Below are 18139 nucleotides of genomic sequence, written 5' to 3'. Positions count from 1 at the left end.
CTACTAACTGCAACCTGTATTATTTTAAAAATGGTAAGAGGGTACCCCACAATTCCAGGAAACTCAGTATACTAGGATACCCTCTTTTCTTCAGGTTCTACCCTCCAAACATCTCTAGATTATTCTGACATCTCTCTCTCTCTCATGAGCTTCCATCATCTCTAGCCAAAATTGTAGCCAACTAATGAGTGTGCACATTTCCACTCTTGGACATCTTGAATTCATAATTTTGAATGCAGCAAAGCCATCTTTCCAACACACAAATATGATGTCACTACCCCTTTTGCCTTTAAAAGTCAATGGCTTTCTATTGCTCAAAAGAAAAAGAACTCTTTTATGTGGCCTCCCTGCATAGCCTGCTCTTTCATCTGGGGCTCCCTCCTTTCTGCCCTTGGGTCACACAGACACTCTTCTACGGCCTGGGCTACAAGGCATACGCTTCTGTCTGAATGTGCCTCGTCCCATGCCTGCTCACACACGTGTACTCACGCCCACACACTCACTCTCTCCTACCAGTATTTTAGGAGTCTTGGGACCATGTCAGTTAGCTTACCAGATTTCCTGCACCTACAAGTTCTCAAATATTTACTGACTGAATAAATAGCGATTTTATGGAACAGGCAAGCCTAGAATTTGGTCTACGAACTTTTAATCAAGGCTTCTGTTTCAAAAAAGCCTTAGGGGAATATAATTTATGTACCATAAAATTCACCCACTTAAAGTGTACAATTTAATCATTTTCCGTACATTAAACCATGGCTTCTTTTCACTGATGAATGTTACTGTGTCTAAATAAATAAGCTGAAATGTATGAATTTTAAACAGAATGACTGATCTAAGGTTCCTAGAACTAGTGGTGGCATGTGTAAAAGAACTATTTGGCAGGATCAGAAGACTAATGTTGTAGTTATAGATGCTGAAACTAAAAAAAAAAAAAAAAAAAAAAACCCGAGGAAATCTGACCTTAAACCACCCTCTGACTGGCCCAGCCTCTAAAGCCTTCTGTGCCCTAGGTCCCCTTTCTGAGACACTGAGAACTGTCAAGGCAGTCATCTCCTCTGCTTGGCAGGGTTAATAAGCACAGCTGTGTACAGCTAACAGGTTTCCCTAGTGGTCTCGTAGGGGCGTTCCAACACTTCCTACACGAGGTGATCACGAGACAGAAACTACGTTCTTATTGTGGGATTTAAAATTATCCTGTAAATCACTATCTGCCTCAGTGCCACAGAATTGGATAGCAATGACATCCTTAAACTACACTGGGATATTGTACACCAACAGATATTTACAAGAATGTGCACAGCAATATTTTTATAATAACTCAATACTGGAAATGACTCAAAGTCTCATCAACGGTAAAAATGGACAAATTGGGCCATAGTCATACAATGGGATATACGATTCAGCAATGAAAATAAGATACTGCTTCATTTAATAAGGATGAATCAGATAGGCATACTGCTGAGTGGAAGTCAGACACAACAGATTATATAAATGTATAATTTGTATAAAATTCAAACACAGACGAAACCAATCTATTGTGAGAGAATAGTGGTTACCCTTCGTGAGGGGGGAGTAGATAATAACTAGGAAAGGTCATCAGAGTAGCTTTTTTTTTTTAATTTACATATATGGACATATAACATTAGTTCCAGGTGTAGAACATAATGATTCGGTATTTGTATACACAGCAAAACGACAACCACAGTGAGTTTAATTAACATACATCACCATAAACAGCCACAAATTTTTTTTTGTGATGAGAACTTTTTTGTTTTCTTAACTAGGCTCCATGCCCAACATGGGGCTTGAACTCACAACCCTGAGATCAAGATCTGCGATAGAGAGCCGGATGCTCTCCCGAATGAGCCACCCAGGTGCCCCGTGATGAGAACTCCTAAAATCTATTATCTTAGCAACTTTCAAATACGCCATACAGTACTGTTAGCTATAGTCGCCATGCTGTCCATGACATCTCTGTGACTTTTTTATTCTGTAACTGGAAGTTTGTAACTTTTGACCACCCTCGTCCATTTTGCACTACCAACTGCCTGCCTCTGGCAACTACCAATATGTTCTCCCTATCTTTGAGTCTGTGGGGTTTTGGGGTTTTCTTTCTCAGGACTGCCTTGACTATTCCATTTCTTTGTAGTTCCAAACAAGTTATATTTGTTCTATTGTTCTATTTCTGTGAAAAATACCACTGTAATTTTGATAGGGATTGCCCTAAATCTGTAGATTGCTTTGGGTAGTATGGACATTTTAACAGTACTAATTCTTCCAATCCATGAGCACAAAACATCTTTCCATTTATTGTGTCTGAGTTAATTTCTTTCATCAGTGTCTTACAGTTGTCAGTGTATAGGTCCTTCACATGCTTGGCTGGCAAAGCGTAACAAGGTAGTTAGTGGTTAAAGGGGTAAAATATTGTATACTTATTGTGCACTTTGTGTATTGTGTGCAATGTTAAAATGTTTACTTATTTCTAATAATAGCTATCCTATACTATAGGGATTAGTTTATTGTCATGCTCTTAATTTAGTATATAGCTTATAGCCTTTCTTATCTACTTTTGAGAGGCCAGAATAGTTCTTAAGAAGCTGTTTCATTAAACTCCAACTTTGCAAATCAGTTATGACAAAAACTGAGATGTTGGAAGAAGCCATTTCTTTTGAATGAAAAGATATTTTACATTTAAGTATTTTTGTTATTTTCTATGTTCAAATAAGTTACAAAGGCACCTGACAAATCACAAGTAAATGGTTGATGGAAAGCAGGTAAACCATATTTTTCAGACGTTAATTTAGTACCTTGCCATAGAGCTAATGTTTTTTAGGTTTTTCTAGGCCCCAGGGAGCTATTAGTGAAATCAGAATAATTACTTTCATAAAGCTCCATTGTAGCATGGAGCCTTAATACCTCCACTAATACTGTTTTTGAGAGAACAGTCTTTGTGTGAAGTTGCTTTGAGTATCTCTTCCATTTTCTATAGCCTAGATACTAAAAACAAAAAATGCTGCCTTGGGAACTCAGTCTAATTTTTAAAATAAAAGATGATTATACACGTTCAGTAGGTAAGTTTTATTAACACCATCTTTTTTTTTATTATTATCGTTGAGTTCTTTTAACACTATTAATGTTAAACCATATGAATGTGTCCAGTGTGAGCCTCAGTACCTGTAATATCCACTTTGCTGGCTTCTCCTATCTCCTCAGGTCTTCTTTCCCCTAAGTGTTTTTTTTTTGTTTTTTGTTCTTTAAATCATGGTCCCTTCACATGAGACATACCCTCTGAGCAGATTTTTAAGTCACAATACGGCATTGTTATCTACAGCTTCAGTGCTGTACTGCGTGTCTCTAGAACTTATTCATCGGTCATCTCCCTTAGCAGATGATGTGAATGTCATCTTCACACTGAAGCATCCCCAGCCACTTTATCTAAAATTATAGATCCCTACCCACCTCCTACAAACTGCCAGACACTACCCATGGCTCCTTTCTCTCCTTAGAACTTATCACTGCATGCCATGGTACATTTATCACATATTTATCTTGTTTATTATCTGTCTCTCCCTACTGTACTATAAGCTCCATTAGGGATTTTTATTGGTCTTTTCTGAATCCTCAGTGCCCACCACCACACCGGGCACCGAGTGGTCTTTCAACAGGGAGCTTCTGAGTCACAGGACAGACACCCAACAACGTGCATTTCAAATGCTCAAAAAAATTTAAAGTCTCAGCCACTTCTCAGGTCTCTTTCCCTCAATAAGGATCTCTTATATTACAAATTTTGTTATGAGTTTCAATAAGACAGGGCACAATTATAATAGTTTCTTGCATAATTGCTAAAGAAAGAACTGGACTCATTTTTAAATTTCTCTATAAGGAAACTGGCTGCTCAAAGCAAAAATATTAAGAACACATTATAGAGTTCACAACAATGTAGACATGAAATGTATGACAATAATGGCACAAGGGACTGGACGAGGGAAATGGGAACATTTCCTTGTAAAAAGCTTGGGTTAAATGTTATATTATTTTAAGGTAGATAATGATGATTTAAAGTTGTATATTACAAATCCCAGAACAACTACCAAAATTCACAAAACAGGAGGTATAAACTAATAAACTAATAGTGCAGATAATCTTTAAAACATTAAATCTAAAAGAAATCAGGAAAAGGAAGAAAAAAGACAACAAAAGGAACAAAGAGAAAACAAAAAGCAGATATAAATGCAATCATACTGATAATTATATTAAAAATAAATGATCTAAACACTTCAATTAAAAGCAACACTGTCACAATGAATAAAAAGCATTTATTTAGTCTATAATAAATGCCCTGTAAATATAAAGATATAGGTAGCTTAAAGATTATTAGATTGAAAAAGATATACCATGCAAATACTGTTCTTAAGAAAGCTCTGCTGGCTATATTAATATCAAAGCAGGCTTCAGAATAAGGAATATTTACATAGAAAGAGAGGATATTTCATCATGATGAAAAACTCATCAAAAACATAAATTTAAATATACATGCAATCTACCTGAGCTTTAAAGCAAAGCAAAAACTGACAAGAGTCAAAAAGAAAAATAGACAAATCCACAACTCTTGTTGGTTTCAACATGCTAGGTGACTGATAGCAAGTAGAAAAATATCAACTAGGACACAGAAGATTTGAACACAGTTTAAAGGACACTTCAAGAACACTCAATAACTCTCAACAGAACACATATTCTAAGTGCATGTGGAACATGGACCAAAACAGACCCTGTGCTGGGCCATAAAAAAAGTCTCAACAAATTTAAAAAGATGGAGATCATACATAAAGTATATTCTCTGTCTACAACAAAATTAGAAATAAGAGAAATCAGAAAAATCATCCAATCTTTAGAAATTTAAACATATTTCTCAATAACTCACAAACAGAAATCACAAAAAAATTACAAAGTATTTTCAACTGAATGGAAATAAACATACAACATGTCAGTATTTGTGGAATGTAGCTGAAGTAGTATTAAAGGCACCTGTGCAGCTTTAAATGCTTATATAAAGAAAAGAAAGGTCTAAAGTCAAAGATCTAATAAGCTTCTAAAGAGGCTAGAAAAAGTGAATAATACAGGTCAATCCAGCACAGTTGACTTCAAAGAAGTTATTTTATTGGGTTACTGAGGCTACGCATAGGCTTCAAGGCTCTGATTGTTATTTGGAGGCATGGATACTTAAGAATTTTGATTGGCTGCTCTTTTTCTGTTTTTTAAATGTAGGCTCCATGCCCAGAATAGAGTCCAACACGGGGCTCGAACTCACCACCCTGAGATCAAGACCTGAACTGAGGTCAAGAGTCAGACCCTTTACAGACTGAGCCACCCAGGTGCCCCTAATGGGGCTGCTCTTAAATGGGGGTCATGCTAAAACTAGAGTAGCCACTGCCTCAGAGGACACCTGTATTTAAATACAACTGAAGAGTTTGTACCAGTCCATTCTCTCTTTCCCGGTTATTGTCTCGATAATTAACAATTCTATCACATCAGATAGATAGTAACAGGGAAACAAACTTCAAATTTATTAGTGATGGTTGAAATTAATTTTAAAATCCAGTTTGCTCTAACTAATCACGGAGGAGAAGGCTACTCTGGATAAAGTCTGAACCATTGAAAAAGCTGCAATATTACATTTCAGACACAAAGAGTCACTCTACAGATATGCCAGATAGCAGACCTGCTTTTACATAACTAATGTGCAAGTATATGCTCTTTGTATTTTGATGTGGTATATTTTATAATAGAATTAGAGATGTCTTGTGAAATACTGCTTTTATGATTCATTTGGTTAGCTAATTCTCTCTTCAGAAACAGGTAAAATTTAGCCTAGTCCTTTACCAAAAGTGAAAAAAGAAAAAAATTACTAAGATTTCATGTATTTGGAGCCCCAACTATTATAATCCATCTTACTTAGTTTTCACTAAAATTAAAAATTGGCTGGGCACCTGGGTGGCTCAGTTGGTTAAGCAACTGCCTTCGGCTCAGGTCATGATCCTGGAGTCCCGGGATCGAGTCCCGCATCGGGCTCCCTGCTCGGCGAGGAGCCTGCTTCTCCCTCTGACCCTCCCCCCTCTCATGTACTCTCTCTCATTCTCGCTCTCTCAAATGAATAAATAAATCTTTAAAAAAAAAAAAATTAAAAATTGGCTACTAAATGCTTCCACGTGACAAGTGTCTGATAACAAGACAGTTAAATGCATTATGTGCCCCTTACCAATATGAGCTCTGTCGGATATGATAAGCCTTTTTTCCCAGCCTTCCAGACCTAGAGAAAGAGAAAAAAGATACAGCTTATTAAACACTTTGTATAACATCTCAATTTCTTTAGAAATACAATGTTTAAAAGTGTTTTTCACGGAAGTAATCACTTACACATCTTGTCTTCTGTATGGGAAATACGTTTAAACAAGAATTTTCTCACCTGTCATTCATTATATTTACACTCATTCACAAATTCTCTTTCTAAATGTTTTATTCTAAACAGCTCCAAACTCAAGCCAGCCAAGTCCACATAAAATACTTCTAAGAATTCAAAAGCAAATGGGAGGTAAAGGTCATTTTTGTTAGAAGCAGGGGAGGGGAAATTAGCTGCAGAGCTGGAGGAGAATTTCAAGAAAAGGGTTATCTGGGGAATAGAACCCTTTCCCAAAAGACAATTATAAAAAGGTGAGATTAAATGAAATAATAAAATGTTCTCACTAATTCCTCCAAAGGTCTATCAACTATACTGCCCTTACTACACTGACTTGTAAGGTGACATACGTATCTCCCCATTTAGCTGTGAATGCCTGAGAGCAAGGGCCATGAATTTTCATAGCATGGGGCCTATCAGCCCATAAATGTTCAAAGAACTATTGCTGAATGAATAAATGAATCTAAATGGATAGGTTTCTTCAAAGACAGTACCTTAGTAAGCTACATGCATTCTAAGAATAAGCTGCCAAGCTCTAAACATTTTCAAAACTAGTATCTAGATATTCAAAATTAGCTGTTAATTTTGATAATATCCAAAGATGTGTTTCGAAAATGATTCCTTATAAAGAGGAAATGCTAACAGTGAAACGGGAATATTAAGCCTCCCCCTCTCTAGCTGTTTTTGACATTAAGTATGTATTCTAAAGTTAGCTTCGGGCATATTATACAGAAAATATTACAAAGAAAATCAGTAAAATGGATTCAGCTGGATCAGACAGGCTGAAAGGAAAAAGAAAGGAGGGCAAAATTTTTAAAGGGGATGAAGGAGAACAGAGGGCAGCATGGGAACCTCAAGTTGACAAAATTCAAAAGCAGCCAGCAACACCTAGGTAAAAAATGCAGAGGACAACAGAGATGGTAGGAGGGCAGGCAGGATTCTGTGAAGTCAGACTTAGTTGTCAGAACACCTGAGGTCGGATTGCTACTTTTCCTGAACAATAAACGTAACGTTGTTACGTAATGGAATTGAGTATTTGTTACGTAATGGAATTGAGTATTTTAAATATGAGCCAAGCTAAGGGGAAACAATACTTTTCCTCAACTGAGTATTATTTGCATGACCAAATTCCCCTGAAACCCTAGCAAGGCAGCCAAACTGAATGTAAACAGCCTTCCAAAAATCCAAAAGAGATTAGGAAGGGCAGGAAATTAAGCCTTTAAAAAAATTTTTGGGGGGAGACGGAAGTGACTCTTTGTCATAGAAGGAGCATTTCCCTCATTTGGAGGGAGGGATAAAACAAGCCTCTTTTATCCCTGGGTTGTATGACCAACAGAAACAAGACTGACTGACAGTGTGCAAAGGGGACCTCACTAGTTTCCTGACTCAGGAAGCTAATGTTTGGTTTGGGAGATGGGGACGCCGACTTGAGCACAAATGACAAAAGGAACTCAGGAATCCCTGAGTCTCACCTCCAGTGGATAGTAATTCCAGCAACCTAAAGAGACAGTTTGCAGATGACCCAGGTAAAAAAAAATCAGGGTTTACACAATGACATTATGTGTGTCTTTTGTTTAAAATACTGATTAAAATGAAAACAATTTAAATGACATTGAAAAATTTGTCCTACAATAACCAGCAATTTTAAAGTATAAGACAAGGGGCGCCTGGGTGGCTCAGTCGTTAAGCGTCTGCCTTCGGCTAGGTCATGATCCCAGGGTCCTGGGATCGAGCCCCATGTCTGGCTCCCTGCTCAGCAGGAAGCCTGCTTCTCCCTCTCCCACTCCCCCTGCTTGTGTTCCTTCTCTCACTTTGTCTCTCTCTGTCAAAATAAATAAAATCTTTAAAAAAAATAAAGTATAAGACAAAATGTTAACTTTGTCTGACATGAGATCCCAATGAACTTTCCAAAAAATAAACTAGTCCCCAGGCAAAGTGGTCATTCTTTCCATACCTTTTCCTTTTTGGACATTTTTCTCTGCTTCCTCAAATAATCCGGGAAGGTGAATTACCACACCATTTCCTAAAGGAAAGCAAACAAATCCTAACCTTAAATATCTATACTTATAATACAGACATCTATGATAACCCTTATCTAGAATAGTGAAAGAGTAAAGGACTTTGACAAATGGGACATCTGATTTATCAAAGGAGTTACCACAGAAATGATTCCAAGTTTTAAACAGTAGTGTAACGTAAATACATAACATATAGAATATAAAACACTAATATTACATTTGATATAATTTGAAATTTCTTTGAAACAAAGTAAAACTGTTCTTTTGAAAGAACCAAGTTACGTTGTTCTAGTTACAGTACAGTAGACACTAAATCAAGGTCTTTCAAATTAGGGAATCATACCCTATTAGTGGTCCTAAAATCAATTTAGTGGGTTGTGATTAGCACTTTTAAAGATAAAAACCTAGAAGAAAAGATTGTAGACTGCATCATGTTATAAGGGTTCAGAATCAATCCATGAAACACCTCCTGTATTGCTTACTGTGTGTGCATCAGTGTTTGGAAAGCTGACTTGATGATCTGCTTTATAAAATTAAGATTGCCAATGACCACAATTAAACGCAAATCATCCCAAAAGTATCAGTGCTAAAAGACAGAGGTGTAAAATAGCCAGTCAGGTATATTCCAGAAGGTACCAAGGTCAAGATTAATAAGGGATCAATGAATCATTTGAGTAATGAGAGATGAAATCAGCTCAGATAATGAAAAATGAACACAATTATCAATTGAGGGGAGAAAAAACCCCAAGTGGTTCAGTTTATACACTTACCAATGAATGCAGTAACATTTGGATTAATTATTCCACTGGGTAAAAGATGAAAATCATATTCCACAGAATCTACAACAACTGTATGGCCAGCATTATTTCCTCCCTGAAAGTACAAGATAGGGAAAAATTGAACCTGACAATAAATATGACAAGTAACACATCTCCCTTCCAAAGTGAATTAATAATTTCTTCCAAAAATGTCAATATAACTTAAGAAAACCCAAGTATGTATTTGCCACAAATACATATTCTTTACAGGCTTCACAATATTTTGGCTACCCTCTCTTCTTTCCCCATGATAGTACATAGAGTGGTTTCTTTCCTGACAGGATCTAGAAAACTGGGGAATTCAGGTTTCTGGAAGGTAGACAAACATACACCCTCTTAAAAGAGAAAAAAACGTGAAAAAAGTACAGGGAACAAATTATTTTGTTCTTGGAACTCTATAGGACATGTAGCAATCTAATCAAAAATCCACGATATTTTATCCAAACACAGAAAAATCCCTAAATTAGAAAAGAGTAATCTATCCAGTTACCCTAACTTGATGTAAACATTCATGCAATTCCCATTGTATTCAGAGGGTATCAAGCAGCTTTGTGACCTGAAATTTGTATTCTTACATGGACTTATCAACTAGGAAATTTCCCAAGGAACTCCTCAAATATTGGCTACCCTGAGACTCTAATTTTTAAATTTATAAATCAATTCTGTGAGTCTGTTTGGTACCAATCCCTGAATCCACTCATCTCTGGATAAAATAATAATACACTGGGTCAAGGAATCACTAAGCTGAGAAACATACTATAAACCCATAGTGAAACTTCCTGAAGCTCAGGCCTAAAATGGTCAAGAAAAAGCAAGATATGAAGTCAGATTAGAAAAATCAGGTACACAGCAGACTGATCAAGTGACCAGATAATTTTTCTAATTTCTAGGTTTAAAAAACATAGAAGAAAACACAAATCAACTGATTATATGCTTAAACTTCTACACGATAGTAACAAAAAGTTTAAAGCAAACAAACCTTAACAACATCCTGGCTGGACTTTAAAACAATACCAATCAAAACTATGTCCCCTGAGAATGACTGGTTTAACTTGATCTGTGGCTATTTTTGACAAAATGAATGTTATTTTTTACCAAATCATCACCAATCACAAATTCACAAAAAATGCAGAAAACAGGTCCTGCAAAAAAAAAAATCCTCCAAAAAGGAAATGCCTACTTACACTGTGTTTTGCACAGCTACAAAGCAAAGAATTCCTTACTTGAAGACTAGTGTACGTCAGGTGTGTTTAAAACAAAACAAGCCTCGACAGTGGGGCCTGAAGTCTGGAAGACAACAGCACAGAGGCCGCGTGGTAAACAATACCTCCCTCCCTCCCTCCATATACCAACAGAACTAATTACTCTTTTTTTAAACAGGAAACATCTGTTTAAGATACAAAAGGCACCGAGGATACGCAGTGCAAGTGAAGGCTTCCGGAACGCTCCTCTCCCCGCCCACCCTCCCCTCTCCTGCAGGCCAGCTACCACCAGTTTTTGGTGTCCTTCCTGAGGGAGTTTTGCATAAGCAAACAGGTATTTGTATGTTGTTTTATTCCACACATACAAATGGTAGCAAACTATATACACCTGGGCAGCTTGTTTTTACTTAGCAAATCTGAGTGCACGTTCCTCATCCTGTAAACCAAACCATCTCGTAACAGCGGCACTGTCATGGGGCTTGTGCGGACACGGAATTTACCTGGTCCCACAAGACAGGCAGACCGGTTGTTTCCAACCTTTTGTCATTATAAACAATGTCACAATACACTTCCTGGTACACACGTTATTATTCACACTTATGCAAGCTTATCACCAATTCTGATAGACTCCTAAAATAAAAATAACCCACAGGACAATTCTTACTTTGGTTTTTACAGCATTTCTTTTACTTTATCCCTCCTACCAATATTAGCCTTTTTATCATGACTTTTTATGATTTAGGAAACCTCCCCCAAACTTTCAGGAAAAATCTTTTCAGAATATGAAGCTCATTAAAATTTCTTGGGACCCTACGAAGATGCTAAATTCTAAACTGTTATAAATCACTGAATCTAATAAATTTTTACTAAACTGTTATAAAGTACTAGTAACTTTGCCACACACAAAAAAAAAAACCAGTCAAGATTATTTCAGCAAAATCAGTTTATTTTTTTAATCCATCATTTGCTTAAGATAAAAAAACTACACCATAACTTTTGGAGTAGATCTTTAAGTAAGTCTCCCTAATATACACAAAATTATTTTTTTTTAAAGATTTTATTTATTTATTTGACAGAGTCAGAGAGAGGGAACACAAGCAGAGGAAGTGGGAGAGGGAGAAGCAGGCCTCCCGCAGAGCAGAGAGCCCGATGGGGGCTCGATCCCAGGACCCAGGGATCATGACCTGAGCCGAAGGCAGACGCTTAACGACTGAGCCAGCCAGGCGCTCCCACAAAATTATTTTTATAGAGATACTAACATAAATCTTTTGCTGAAACAATTATTAACTCGGTGGCGCTCAATTATGTTCTTATTGTGTAACAAAACCATACTCTCTTATTAGATAATATTTTACCGAGATAGGCAGTACTGGTGGCAGTAACTGTAACAGAGATGTTTCTTTCTGTGAGGTAGGTGGTTGTGACCCATCGTGTCAGGTGATGTTAGGGGGATAAATTGGTTTAATCTGTAAATTCTTCCAAGTTTACAGGTGGTGGTTTGAGCTGGAAAAGTTCAGCTGCAAAAGGCTTGAATCACTTTACTGACCACCTGAGCTTACTCCAACATTAACCAACCCCTTCAATAACCAATGTCCTATTAAAGCTTACTATGTGATTTAAACCTATTTTAAATTCTACTTGGCTGAACAAAAAAATATGGTTAAATATACCCAGAATAACCCTAGATTATCCTATTAAGGAGCAAGGGGAGAAAAATGTAAGTGTGCGTATTAGTATATCTGGTCATTAGGGCCCTAAGGCGGGTTGGGGTATGACGGCTTCTAATGTTAAAACACACTATGCAGCAAAAAGATTCCTAAGGTGAACGGAGAAGGAGCTACTAAGGAGTTTCTTGACAAGGCGATCTAGACATGAAATAAGTTTTAGTATACCGTCATATTTTACAAAATCCAACAGATGAAGCTTCAAATTTGAAGTGTCTATTTGGATGCTAACATAAAATATTTATAAATTGTGTGGAATATACAAAAATCACCTTGGGAGCTCAGGCAGTTGTCTCCAAACATAGATTATACTGGTCCAAGGAGAGGTTACATGTATTAGCAAACAGCAAAACAAGGTTTCGATATGAGCACCATTGCCAACCACCACCTCCCCTGCCTACCCTCACCCTCCAGCAAATTACAAGGGCAGAGAGCTTGAACTGCGGGTTCCACATCTGTGTTCCCACGGCCTTTCACATGGGCAACTCTATGGTGGGTGCCAAAGTAAGTAGCAAGAACACATATTTTTAATCACATTTAATAATTCTATAAGTAGCACTGGGGAGGCCAGAGAGAACTATATACATGTTAAGAGATAAATATTTTCTTGTCTACTTTTAACAGGAATGTACCATTAGCTTCTCAATGCAAAATTTCTGCAAACTTGATAAATTATCCCTAATTTATACAGTACTAATCATTATTCAGATGATTAGTTACATGTAACTACCTCTTGCTGTTTTGCTAAATTCCCATAACACATGATCCCAGTCACTCATGTAGCATTTAACACTTTTAATTATCAAAGCTGTATGTTTTATATTACGTAACTAAAAACACAGAATATTGTGGACTACCAATTAATGTTTTCCAGATCAATCATATCAATAGAGAAAATATTTTTTAACATTTAAAAATTTTAAATACTAAACATTTTAAATTTTGAAATATACCCCCGAAACCCCCAGGAAACTAAAAACCAGCGTGAACCCAAAGTGACTGCATATTCTGTGGCAAGTTTCTTTGAGGAAAAACATAAGTTTATAATGCCTTACTGATGGCTTTTCCTGTACTGAATACCAAGAATGAATGCAAATTCATTGTATTAAAGAATAAATATATGAAAAAATCCAATCAGGTCTCAGCAGTCACAAAACATCCCCTAATCTGGCATTTATTTTACTCATTTTGACTATTATTCTTACATTAAGATTAAATGTAAAAAAAATATTAAATAAGCTTCTTAATGAGCAAGAAAAAAATGTCTCACTGACAAACTAGAACATGATGATGGGAAAAAAAAAACAGAACTAGGGGCACCTGGGTGGCTCAGTTGGTTAAGCGACTGCCTTCGGCTCAGGTCATGATCCTGGAGTCCCGGGATCGAGTCCCACATCGGGCTCCCTGCTCAGCAGGGAGTCTGCTTCTCCCTCTGACCCTCCTCTCTCACGCTGTCTCTCATTCTCTCTCTCACAAATAAATAAAAATCTTAAAAAAGAAAAAAAAATCTTAAAAAAAAAAACAACTAAAATTCTATGTTCTCAAAGCTAAAAAATCAAAGTTTCTGATGTATATTTTCGTTTTTTTAAACCATTATTTAGATAGCTCATTTTCATAGTTTTAGAGTTAAAACAATAAAAACCTATTTAATTCCAAACATTCTTCCCTCTAGAAAAACCCTAGGTCAACAGTGTATTAAGACCGTTAGCAAACAATTCACAAATAACAATAACCCAGAACTAATATCTCCTTCTTCCGTATTTTCCTATCTGAAATTAACTCTAGGTCAGCTATACCTTTTGTGTGTTCAGTCCCTCTTCTTCCCCCCTTCTCTCCCAAACCCCTTATTTTGCAAATCATAGTAATCATTCCCTCAGGCCACAGTAATTGATCCAGACTGGGAAACCTGATCCAACCAAGCCTGAGACAATCAAGCGCCTCCCCCCTTGGGAATCTGATTTTGAGAACAAGGAAGGCAGTTAGTTTAGTGACGCCTGGCATTTAAGGGAGCATACTTTAAAAAAAAAAAATAATAAAGTTGCCAGTTCTGGCTGCTGAGATCCCCGGAGCTGCCTTTACCTGAGGCCACTCAGGATTGGCCACCCCACCTGGCTCTTGCTTCAAACAAATCCCCATTTTGCTTAAGGTAGTCTCTCCATTGCTTGCAAACAAAAGAATCCAAATGATTCACAACACAAACTAACTGCGACAAGGTATGTATACAGCTCGCTCTCTAAAGTTCACATCTTGCCCTGGTGATAAACTGAATATAAAAAATGAGTAACTTACAAATTTTAATAGTTATGCTGTCAAGAACAGAACTAAAACACTACAGGGATGATATAGTAGTATTTAGTTATTTTGTAACTGTTCTCAGCTGTATACTTAGCAATTTGGTTTTAAGCTTAAGAAAGAAGATAATTTTCTTTCCATGCCTTGAGGAACCTCTGGTTCTGAGGGAACCAGAAGCTGTCAAGGCCAACTCTAGAATAAAAGTTTGGATCAGGAAATGCTGATATGTGGAAGTTTCTAATTAAGCGGCTCCAAAGGTCCAGGGGAAATTTAAAAAAAAAAAAAAAGTGACTCCTGATTCTTAACTCAGTTTGCTATTAGGTCTTCCTCTTCCCCAAACTACACTGCCCGCCCCGCCCAACCCCAAGTTCCTGCTGTGTTGGAGGAGGTAAAGACGTGTCCACGGCCTCCTGCAGTGCTATAAACCTCAAACAATGGCGTCTCTACCAGCAACAGTAGAGACCCAAGAGTCCCGGGCTAACAATCACACAGCCCGGAGGCATTTCTCAGGCCACTTAGGCCTCTAAAATGGTCTATGTGTCTTCTCTTTGTCCTTTCTGCTCTGAATACATGAACACTGTATTATAATCATAGAGCTCTAAGTGAACATCCATCAAGAACAGTGACTGCCCTGGATTACAGCACAGAGCAGCAAGACCTCACACCCCATGCCTCAGAACTATTTCAGCAACCACAAAAAACGGTCCCTATTTCTTGCCTAGAGTCTTCAAGCATCTTAGAAACCTAACAATGTTTTGAGACAATGCTTACTACCTGTGGTTTCTTAGTAAAGACCTGTGTCTGTCTTTCCAGGTGAAACATTTCACTATTCGCCAAAACTAAAACACTTGTTAATCCACAGCAACAAGGATGACTGTTCTTTTTTTAAGATTTTGTTTATTTATTTGAGAGAGCAAGAGAGAGAGAGAACGAGGGGGGGCGTGGTGGGCAGAGGGAGAGGGAAAAGCAGACTCCCTGCTGAGCAGGGAGCCCGAGGACCCTGGGATCATGACCTGAGCTGAAGGCAGATGCTTAACTGACTGAGCCACCCAGGTGCCCCAAGGATGAAATATTCTTTTATGAAAAGTCATATAATTGCAATTAGCTTGTGATTTCAAAGTAGAACAGGTTAAGTTACTATCAGTAAGTTGATCAATTAAACTATTCAACAGTAACCAGACACACTAGATAGAAAGAGAAAACATACAGGGTATCCCAATTTCTTTTTAGCAAAGGCATCCAAGCACACTGCACAGTTATCTTCTAAAGGCTTAAGATACCCACTTTACCTTACGTTATTATAGTTACCTTCCAGCTTCACACACAGATAAATACACATGATGAAAAGCTTTGGAGGTTCTTAGGTCCTAATCACGAAGCTTTTAGACTCTAGGTACCTAAATCTAATATACACACTTACTAAACCAGGGTCATAGATGGGAAAATCAGACATGCAACCAAAAAATGCATAAACCCATGATGTGTGATGCAGCTCTTTACAAATGCTTGATTAAAAATTCACCTAATCATTACATTTATAAAGACATTTTCTTAAAAACACACTGAAATGGCAGATTTCAAGTCAAAAAAAAATTTCTCATAAATAAAACCCTTCCTTTAAAAAGTCTGTTCTAAAGGTAACTTAAAATTACCCAACTAACCCACCCATTCCCACCAAAACTAAAGAGACAAAATATTGATCATACACCACTGAGATGATCTCATTTTTTAAAAATTTATGCCTCAAAAGTAGAGATTATATATTTTTAATAAATTATATATTACATACACTGTTATATACTACTCTATTATATACAAATGACAGGATTTATATATTATGTCTATCAACAGAACAGGCTTAACTAGTGAACAACTTGGGACATCCTCATTAACTAAACTTTCAGATCTACTGCCCTCAGCAGACAAAAACTACTAGAATTACATGGCATTCAACTAAAATATGCTGAGAAAATACAAAAAAAGATACAAATATCAGTTATCTATTTTCAAACAGATACAAGAAGTAAGACTTTAGTATAAACTATTAAAGCCTATGAACATAATGGTACAATATAGTAAGTACTAGTTAAAATACTAAGTAACAAATATTAATCCAACAAATGCTGGGGATTCCACCTTAAATTCATGCCATCAGTCAATTAACTTGTCCAGGAAGATGTTAAAATAATTTACAGGAAAGGGTTAAACTACTGGTTTCAAAGAAATTTCTAGAGGTGATCCAGTCACCTAATAAATATTTGTTGAGTATTTACTTCCTTTCTGCCTCACAGAGTATTTGGTGCTATGGAAAACAACAACAACAACAAAGAATTAAGTCCTCTTTTTGAGAAAACTTCTATAGCAGGGAAAACACAGTAATCCAAGAAAGCAAGATCTAACAAAGTACACCACACACTGGTATACACTTATGTACTTGGGAAATACTATGAACTATATAAAAAAAAAAAACTGTCAGTCAGGGGGCACAGAAACAGCAATTACTATAAATCTGGAAGAATGGTTTACCTTAAACACTAATTCTCTACCACCTTCCAATTATGGGAAGTGGTCTGGGAGGTAATTTTAGCTGTATAAAGTCAAGGCATTACATAACACTTTAGCTATCCCTTTTAAATTAGCTCTCAATTTTTCTGATTATTCCAAGGAGAAAGTCTCCGTTTGCTGCTGTTAGAGCTTTTATTTTTTTTGACTTAGTAATAGCTGGTTTCAGAGCCTTCTGTGGATGTCAACATCTAGCCACAAATTAACATTTTTTTTCATTATACTTACTTCACAGCAAGCTTTTATATATAACAAGTGACAAGAAGACTTTCCCTTTATAATTAATTTTAGTTAATATTTTCTCTTTATATTAACTTTAAAACCCTGGGGGGGGGGTAGGGAGGGAGGGAAACACCAAGAAAGGAAATACTGTTCTAGCTATTCCCAATCACAGGCAACTTCCAAGACTACCTTGCTTGCTTTCCAGGAGAAAAGCCCTTGCTTAAGAAGTAGCAGAAAGTGGCAAAAAAAAAAAAAAAAAAGTAGTAGAAAGTGCAACAGTTAAAATCTCTGTAGTTTCTACTCAACAAAATAAATAAAGTATAACAGTTTACTTTGGAGGATTTGGCCTAGTGGGGGAGACAGCTACTTTTATGCTGCCACAATGGGGCCTTTCTCTGCCCATACCTTAACCCTTTGAAAAGCTAGTACCCTCTCCACCCCCACCCTGTCAATACTTGCTTATGTAGCTGTTGTCCAGTAGACTGTAAACTCCTTGTGGGCACAATCCCTGCCTTTTTCAGCTTAACTCTGGGGCCAAGCAGTTCCCCTAAGAGTATCACTTGTAGATCCTCATTATGTGATTGTTGGGTAAATGAACTAGGCCTGGAGTTGGTCCTATACTTCTTTTACTTAAAAGACATCAATTTGGGGCGCCTGGGTGGCTCAGTTGGTTAAGCGACTGCCTTCGGCTCAGGTCATGATCCTGGAGTCCCGGGATCGAGTCCCGCATCGGGCTCCCTGCTTGGCGGGGGGTCTGCTTCTCCCTCTGCCCTCTTCCCTCTCGTGCTCTCTGTCTCTCATTCTCTCTCTCTCAAAATAAATAAATAAATAAAATCTTTAAAAA

The 18139-nt window shown here is 37.1% G+C and overlaps 1 protein-coding gene across 2 annotated transcripts in view; it reads right to left on the bottom strand.

Annotated features, from left to right (window-relative positions):
* The window catches only part of ADSS2 (adenylosuccinate synthase 2), a 34727-nt gene that overhangs the window by 13708 nt on the left and 2880 nt on the right, over positions 1-18139 (bottom strand). The window contains exons 2-4 of one of the 2 annotated variants that reach the window (XM_006746258.3): positions 9246-9348; positions 8412-8480; positions 6260-6310 (exon numbers count right to left, since the gene is read on the bottom strand). In XM_006746258.3, the coding sequence (XP_006746321.1) occupies positions 6260-6310; positions 8412-8480; positions 9246-9348 (223 nt within the window). The remainder of the gene's footprint in view (positions 1-6259; positions 6311-8411; positions 8481-9245; positions 9349-18139) is intronic. The other variant, XM_031016951.2, reaches the window with a different exon arrangement.

Source organism: Leptonychotes weddellii, chromosome 6, assembly GCF_054177405.1.
Source record: "Leptonychotes weddellii isolate Sample4059 chromosome 6, ASM5417740v2, whole genome shotgun sequence".
Taxonomy (NCBI): domain Eukaryota; kingdom Metazoa; phylum Chordata; class Mammalia; order Carnivora; family Phocidae; genus Leptonychotes; species Leptonychotes weddellii.
The sequence above is the reverse complement of the archived record's forward strand: the minus strand, read 5'-3'. Positions and strand labels throughout refer to the sequence as shown.